At 33.3% G+C, this 9,030-nt stretch overlaps 1 protein-coding gene across 1 annotated transcript; it reads left to right on the top strand.

Annotated features, from left to right (window-relative positions):
* Positions 1-546: 546 nt before the first annotated feature.
* LOC123710202 (replication protein A 70 kDa DNA-binding subunit) lies at positions 547-8,319 on the top strand. The gene is made up of 11 exons (XM_045661959.1): positions 547-704; positions 918-1,174; positions 1,526-1,786; positions 2,013-2,175; positions 2,435-2,639; positions 3,926-4,038; positions 4,773-4,844; positions 5,488-5,642; positions 6,337-6,595; positions 7,408-7,602; positions 7,899-8,319. Exons 1-11 carry the CDS (start codon positions 672-674, stop codon positions 8,007-8,009), a joined length of 1,824 nt encoding a protein of 607 aa, XP_045517915.1. The 5' UTR covers positions 547-671; the 3' UTR covers positions 8,010-8,319.
* Positions 8,320-9,030: the final 711 nt, after the last annotated feature.

Here is a 9,030-nt window from a genome sequence, read left to right on the forward strand (position 1 = left end):
AAGAGAGTGCCTGCGTCGGGCTATACTCTCGGGACGTAACTCCGACGATTTTGGAAATCGTCACGCTTATAAGTGATCGATATGTACATCCATGGCACGTACAAACATAGGAATTTGTCAAGCTTGTAAACGAGCAAGAATGTACGAACCTTGGCACGTACATAGGGATCATCACGCTTATAAACTAAGAAAGCCTAAGTGAGCAAAATGTACAGCCTTGGCTCGTACAAGCTATGTTAACAAAAGACAATACTATAAAGGTAAAGCTTTTCAACTAAATAAATGAAAAAAAAACAACAAAAAAGAATTAATACATACCATAAAAAAAATAAAAGTACCTAATTTTTTTATAATAAACGCGTTGAAAGCGTGTCAATTTATTTATATATAATACAATCCTTACCGCCACGCCGGTTTTCTTACCGCAGTCTATTTTATAGTCCAACTTAAATCCAAAAAGGGTCTATGTACACTCTATAGATCTATTTTTTATGGGTCTAACTTCGCGCCAAAATTTGACATTGACATTATAATTTAACTACGAAATCGTGTACGGTTAACGGTGTTACAAAAAATTACAAATAATGTTTCAGAGTTAAATGTTTAGATATCTTGTAGTTTCCCTATTAAAAAGATCTAATATTTGATTTCTAATCGTGTAATCTTTTAAAATGGCATACAATTTGTCAGAAGGATCACTTGAGGTATGAAATTTTATGAAATCATTATTTTCACTTTTTACAGATTAATTACTAAAACGAGAATATCTATAAAATATTTCCTATTTTGAGTAGGATTAAGACCAATTAAGAGATTTATTTATCTTTAATTCTTTCACTTAACCAAAAATTTGTTGCGTTATTATTTTTCTTTCCATTGTAAGATAAGAATATGTGAATGCAAAATTATATTTTCAGGTGATAATGAAAGGCGGGCATTATGATAAACCAATCATGCAAGTGTTAGGTAGTAAAAAGATCCAAGGTAATGGATCAGTTGAAAGATTTAGACTTCTAGTATCAGATGGCAAGCATTCTCACAGTTTTGCCATCCTTGCAACTCAGCTCAATGATAAACTTATTTCTGGGGAGTTGTCTGATTATTCTGTTGTTCAAATTGACAGATTTGTTACATCTATATTAAATAATGAAAAAAGTGAAAAAAATGGCGATAGGTATGTATATTTAATTTCCCTGGTTGATCCCCCCTGTATATTTAATTTCAAGATAAAAAAGACAAAATTAGCCATTATAAGTTTCATAAGAACTTTGGCTATAGGATTTTTTTTTAAATATATAATCTCATTGTAAATTTCAGTATAACTTATTTTATCATAGATTTGTTTCTTAAAGGATATACTTATTATAATTAAGGAAATTTCATGAATGTCTTTGTAATTAATGTAGGTTTTAACTCTTGAGAAAACTGGTTATCAGTTGGAGATCATCTCTGTTTACCATTAAAGTTGCATTCAAGGCTTCTGTTCAAGTTTATGGTTTATAGTATAAAATATGTATATTTTCAGACGTGTCATGATAATTGTGGCTATTACAATAATAGCATCTGGAAGTCAAGTTGGCAAAAAACTTGGAAATCCAACGACATGGTCTGAAGATACTGCAAAAACAAGTCCGCAGGCCCTTCAACCAGTTGCCAGACCCACACCAGCCCCGAGTAGACCAATGAGCTCTATGGCAAATTCTAGTGCCTCTACAAATCTAGATAGCAGCATGCTGAGTTCGCAAATGACACATCCTATTACAAGTTTAAGTCCCTATCAAAATAAGTAAGTGTTTATTAGTATTACATATTATTATTAATAAATTCTTGAAAACATTTCAGGTGATTTCTTCAGTTCAATCAAAACTAATTTTGTATTAAATTAAATGAGGTGTTCAAAATACTCTACTTAGTTCCTTTTTACCTTTTTATAAGCTGTTGAAATTTCTATTTTGTATTAGACTTACATAAATTATAAATATGACACTAATTTCTCAATAAAACATTTATAGATGGGTAATCAAAGCCCGTGTTATGACTAAAAGCCCTATTCGCACTTGGAGCAATGCCAAGGGTGAGGGAAAACTGTTCAGTTTGGACCTGTGTGATGAAAGTGGAGAAATACGAGCAACAGCATTCCGTAATGAGTGTGACAAATTCTATGATATGCTACAAGTTAGTAAAAATATTTTTAATAAAAATTGCGCTCATAAAATTTTCTATAGAACTTTGACAATGTACAATACAGTCCATAAAATTATTAGATTGTTCTTTGTACATAGTAGGACCATTAACTAATTAGTAAATAAATGCAAATAAATTACTATATATATTCATTAAAGAGACTACAAATTAAAAACCCCGGAACAAGTACAGTAACCCATAACTTGAGATTTTGCCTGATTATTATTTACCTATACCTATAAAATTACAGGTAGATAAAGTATACTACATAAGTCGGTGTCAACTTAAAACAGCCAACAAGCAGTACACTAGTATCAAAAATGACTATGAGATGACGTTCACAGCAGACACAGTGGTTGCGGAATGTATGGAAGATACCTCAAACATGCCCTCTGTTAAATATGAGTTCACACCAATCAGCGACATCGCTAACAAGAATGTTGACACACTATTGGGTGAGATTTAAAGTTTTTTTCTCAAAGACTGTCCCCACATACAAAGACAAAACGCCATTATTATTATTAATTACTTTATATAATAATTGTTTGTTTACATTTCTTAGTATAAGTATAAGCATTAATATAATAGATCACCTCGACGTCCGACGTTCCATGACTAAGCTCTTTTCAAGGCAATTTTTGCCGCGCACCACTGCTATGTGGAACCAGCTGCCCACTGAAGTATTTCCGAACCAATTCGACTTAGGGTCCTTCAAGAAAAGAGCGTACAAATTCTTAAAAGGCCTGCAACGTACTCTGGAATTGACAGTGTCCATGGCCCGCGGTATCACTTAACATCAGATGAGCCTCATGCCTATTTGCCCCCTATTTTATTTAAAAAAAATGTATATAGCTAGTATAAGTTCTGTAAGGGAAGGTTAGAGTGATTAGTGGTCTAGTATTTGTGTTTGTATGGCCCCTTTTAGGGTAAAAGCATCCTCCATAGTATCCATTCATCCAGTTTCTTCACGCTAGTTCTATTACGTCATCCACCCATTATTTTGTTTGTTGTCCTTATCCATGTCTTACCAGTAGGTCCAGTTTGATGCTTCATGGGTCCATCATTTATCCCCCACACTAGACATATGACCTGCCTATTTCCAAAAAGCCATACCAACTTGTATTGTATTATAAGTCTCACACTTCGGAACCGAAACTATAACTCCCATCAGAATCGAATAGCGAAATTTAATCTTGGCGCAAATTTTCGTTTCCGAATTTTACTCCCAACCTGTCAACATTATTTAATTAGCCCTATATACATGGGCTACCAGAAATGCGTGGGCAATAGCCCAAAACTACCCAACGTGATGGTTTTAAAAACAAAAATATCATCTAGATATAGCAGCAGCTGTATAGATAGAGCCGTGTTGGCCTAGTGGCTTTAGCGTGCGACTCTCATCGCTGCGAGCGAATGTTTAATGTGCGCATTAAACGGTGAAGGAAAACATCGCGTGGAAATCGGCTTGCCTTAGACCCAAAAATTCGACGGCGTGCATCAGGCACAGAAGGCTGATCACCTACTTGCCTATTCAATTTACAAATGATCATGAAACAGATACAGAAATCGTAAGGCCCAGGTCTAAAAAGGTAGCGCCATTGATTTTTTACCATCTTGATATATTTCCGAGAAGTTTTTGGACATACAACCATTACGAAATGAAGCAGGTGTGCTTGAGAGCTTCCTTTTCAAAATCTACTAATCTACTATTGCTAATCAAGACATTTTTTGTTTAATTTAGATACAATAGGAGTATGCAAGATGGCGTCTGATGTGCAAGAACTAACTGCTCGGAATACTGGCAAGTTGCTGAAGAAGAGAGAGGTCACTCTTGTGGACCCGTCTGGAGGGGCAGTGAGTTTTGGTTTTTTATATTTTTTCCTTTAATTCTAAGCATTGAGGGTATTCCTTGATCACTAAGAATATTTTCTGGTTGGATGGAATTATGTGAAACAGTCACTTTTTATAAGGAACTGGGTTTCGGTGAACTGAAATCAGACATCTTCTATTAATGACTTACTGATTTATTGTTTTACAAAAACGGAGAATAATTTAGTCAAACCAAATTGTCGACTTCTTTATTCATTCAGTAGCGACACTATATCGTGAATACTTAACATTATGTTTTTTTTTACTTTAAGTAATTTTAGGTCGAATGTCGAAATCCAATTTCTTGACACGACAGGAATAAGACACGTAAAGAGAACTAAACCTGTTGCGTTAATAAATCTAGTTTAGTGAATATAAGTGCAAGTGCGGTATCTCGGACACATGAAGATAGTGTCAAAACATTACAGAACACTTAGACTGTTAATGTACATTACCTTAGTTTAATTCATTAGTATTGTAGAAAATTAAGTCAGCATAATATTACTTATTAGCCATAATTATTGTATAGGCTAGATTGTTATTCATGTAAAGTCGCATTATTTTTTGTGAACTTAATTGCAATAAAAAAAAGTAATTTTAAGTATTCGAAACTATCGTCTTGGTCTGTAATGATGTATTATTATTATTATGTTTATACATACTAGCAGCTTAATAAGCTGATGAGCGCGTGTATGTATGAATGAATAAAAATATTTCAGATAGCATTGACACTCTGGGGTAACGAAGCGGAGACATTTGACAGCAGCACAAACCCCATAGTAGCTGCAAAGGTATTATGAAAACATTTTAATTATTAATAGATATTCTTAAATTACGAATTATATTTACGAGATAACCTCACCTTAGGATTTAAATTTATATTAATGATATATGTATATAGTAAATTAAAAAAAATGTTTTGTTTGATTATTTGTTTGGAAATTGGTAACTTTTATAGCTCCAGCTAATTTAAATGCAAATAACCTTTGATACCTTTTAACGGATCCGAATGATCCTAACATGTTAGTGAATGACAAATGAAAAGCCGCGCAGGGCAAAGTCAATACAATACAGTACTTCGTTCTTCGCTCACTGCAGTGAGTTTCCGTCCTGCTCTGTAGGCAATTGACCACCCTAAGCTGAGGCAACTAATCTCACAGGAGAGGCCCTTGTGCTAGTCGTGCGAATATACCTATTTCTGGAAGAACTACGCTCCCCTAAACAAGCAGAGCTGAGCTAAGCAACAGCGAGATTCCTTCAATAAATATGAAAATGTACCAATAAAAGGTTTTCTCTGAGAAATGTGTTAAAATATGTATTTTTATTAATGTTAACTAAATTTTATTTTATAGATCACAGTTCTTAAACTATATAAACCGTATTTATATACATACAATCCCCGCTTAATTTTAAATAATTGTATTTTATTTCAAGGGAGCTCGTCTGACTGAATTCAACGGAAGCAAATCTCTCTCATGTCTAGCAAGTACGGTGTTGCGCATGAACCCTGATTTACCAGAAGCTCACAAGTTAAGAGGCTGGTACGACAATGGCGGTGCTGATATGGATGTTGTCAACATATCTGCCAGGTATTTTGTTTTCTGTTTTTAAAAGTCCTGAGCGTGTTGTAACATTTTCAATAGAAAGTATTTGGTAATTATTAAATAACTTCAAATAATAATAAAAGAACTGGTTTCGCTTTATCTTTTGCAAAAAAATTACAATTTATCATCTTAATACTCATCCTTAGTCAGTATTTCTCTACTTTTTACTGTCCTTTCTAGATCTTTTTATTTATAAGTACACACATTAAAAAAAATTCCCCAATGTAATACAAAATGAGTAAATATGTAGTTTTAGTCACCACTATAGGTAGCAAAAGTGTATCATAATTTTACTCCCGATCTATTGTTTTCACTGTTGAAATCAAATTAAAACAAGTATAATACTCTCATATTAGTCATGTCTTGTAAAGGAAAGAAAGAAAAAACTTTATTATACACAATAACAAGATACTACGGCCCCTCACGCTAGGATTCCCTGTGCTGACAACTTTACTTTATGATTTCTACATAACACTAATTTATAATTAAACTATTTTTGCACAATAATAATATTTTCTGTATTAGCATACAATGGGTTGATAAGATATTGTTTGAGATTTTTTAGTCTGTAATGTGAGTTTTGAAATGTTGGTGATAATTTTGCTTATATGGAAGTGGTTAAAGAGGTTATGGAATCGAAACCGTGACAAATTATAACTACTAAACACTATTATTGCAGAGCCGGTGGCTACACGGGCGGTAGCAGTGAATGGATGTCATTCTCCGAAGCGGAATCGAAGCAACTAGGCTCCGGAAGCAAAGGGGACTATTATTCTCTTCTAGGAGTTCTGACATTCACTTTCTCAGACAATGCACTGTACAAGGCCTGCCCACAGGAACAATGTAATAAGAAATTGGTGGATCAAGAAAATGGACTTTTCCGATGTGAGAAGTGCAACCGGGAGTATCCTAATTACAAGTATCGTCTGCTCTTATCGGTAAGTTGTTTGTGTGTTAAAGTAATAAGGTAACACTAATGTAATGATGACAACGACATGAGGTATCGGCTCGATTCTTTCTCTACTCTCAAACATTGCATCTCTATACGTATTCCTTTTTGCGACTGAGGCGCAGACTAGCTCCCGTGGTCTCTGGCAGAATGACCAGCGCTGTGGAACAGTTCCTCCTGAGCATAATGCTGAGCCAGGGCCAATTACAACCACAGCAAACAATACACACTTAAAACGAACGTTGATCTTCAAAAGAAAAAAATGGTTTTCTCATATTCTTTTTTTTTTTTCTTTCATTATTGTTGTTACTGTGGAATCTACTCCCGGTGGGTGTCTTCAGTGAGAGATACCTAACTGTTTAAAGTAAAGACTGCCTTTTTTGGGCGTCTTGTAGACTCCTTAGAAAAAATAGTACTTAGATCGAGTTGCAAATGAAACCGGATTTCTGTATATCTTTCGTAATTTTTTTCGTAATAGCAACTAATGACACATCTAGTTCCATGACCCGTATTTTTTTTTGCGATTTATGAAATTACTTTTACTGTCTAAGTATAGAAAATATGGTTAAGAATCACGAGTTCGTGATTTGAGGTAGAATCCCCAATACTAAAGAATGTCAACGTCATTTGGAAAGCGTATTAAGTAACAAAAATGTAATTTGTGTGTTGCGTTAAATTATTATTTCCCAAAATAGTAGATAATAAGTGCATTTTTACTATATATGTCGTGACGTAATCGAAGATTTGATTCATATGATAACCAATGTTTAGTATTTCTCAATTTCTTAAATTTATTTTAAGGCAAACGTGTCTGATCCGACTGGTGATCAGCGGATAACAGCATTCAATGAGGCAGCTGAGGCCATGTTGGGTCAAAAGGCGGCGGAAATCGGCCGTCTTCTTGAACACGACAAGGCTGCGTATGCGCATATCTTTGAAGATGTCAAGTTTAAGACGTTCCTATTTAAGTTCCGTACCAAGATGGAAGTTTACAGTGTGAGTAGTCTTTATTTAAATGATTGCCGAATTTAATGTAATTTTAAACAGAATTATTTATTATTTTAAGGGTTTCGAATCCCTTCATTTCTTTCTTCCGATACATTTCTTATATTATTAACTTGTATACAAAAGATAAATGCTAATTATTATATATTAAAATAATATTGAAAATGCAACTGGCTTTAACTCACTTATAAACCAAAGGGAGCAGGATTATACAGTCATGGCTCATAGATTGATATTCATAATGTTGTAGTATGCATTTAATATTTGTATATAAATTTATATTTTAGGATGAAGCTCGTCTAAAGACAACAGTTATGAACGCTTCGCCGGTCGATTACAAAGACGCCAACGCCAGACTTATTAAAGGCATCAAAGCTTTGAGTGGAGTCGAAATATAAGCGAAAAATTTCGGAGATTATGAAACATGATATATTAAAAGATGTTATTTAAAAATATAATGTCGTACTATTTTTTAACATGGAAAAATTGTTTTTGTATAGGATTACTTTTGATAATTGAAATCCTACAGTAACTGAAAAATAAGTTTAAGCCTTAAAAAATTGAAAACAAGGCACAATGTTTCTTATATTATTTTTAATAAAGTAACTAAATGTGTATTGAGTTGATGAGTTTTCATGTTAAATGTTTAAAACTTAAGTAATCCTATACCAAACTTCTGATTGTCATTTGTAAAAGTGCAAATTGTGAATTATGTATTATAAATTAGCCATTAAAATTCCAGTATAGTGAATAAAGTGTGATTTTTAAAATGTCTTTAGTATTATGACATCCCAAGTTGTATTTTAACTCTTATGATATGTTTGACGTTGACAGGTCAAATGCGCTACATATTTGAGATCACACACTTAACGCTAAGTCTCGATTCTGGAACTCACAGTCAATATAGAAATCAAAAAAATTTTCTTAATTCATCGTAAATAAATAAAAACATTAAAAATAAAATTGAAAAATTACAAAGCTTCGACTCCGGCTCCTCTATCCTAACGAATGTCACTTCATACCACATAAAAGTGAATTCGAATGACTTTGACAACTAAGCAGCTATTCATTTTAAAGTCGTGGCTCAATCGCAGATTAATGAAAATAAGAGTAATAGCACGGACGTTTTATAACAAAGTTTATTGAAGGTAGGTATAGATACCAAACTGCACATCAGTATGGACTTCAACAAACCGACAATGACGCTATTTATTATATCGTTCAAATTGTATAACAATCGTCTCAATTATATTAATATATTGAATATCTAAAAAATGCGTTTAAACTACTATAACGGTACTTTCGTCGATAGATGTATTATGTCTCATTACGAGTTACAATTTCTTTTATAAAATATCAAACTTTTATCTATATCTAATCTATCTATCAGGCAATATAAATAGCTTTTGTGTCGGTCTA

This window comes from Pieris brassicae, chromosome 5, assembly GCF_905147105.1.
Source record: "Pieris brassicae chromosome 5, ilPieBrab1.1, whole genome shotgun sequence".
In the NCBI taxonomy this organism is placed as follows: Eukaryota; Metazoa; Arthropoda; class Insecta; order Lepidoptera; family Pieridae; genus Pieris; species Pieris brassicae.

Excerpts from the sequence above, each read along its gene's own strand:
- LOC123710202 (XM_045661959.1), top strand. The coding sequence starts at position 672 with ATGGCATACAATTTGTCAGAAGGATCACTTGAG. Across the intron at positions 1,787-2,012 it reads TTAAGTCCCTATCAAAATAA|ATGGGTAATCAAAGCCCGTG; the intron begins GTAAGTGTTTAT and ends AAACATTTATAG. Across the intron at positions 7,603-7,898 it reads CCAAGATGGAAGTTTACAGT|GATGAAGCTCGTCTAAAGAC; the intron begins GTGAGTAGTCTT and ends TTTATATTTTAG.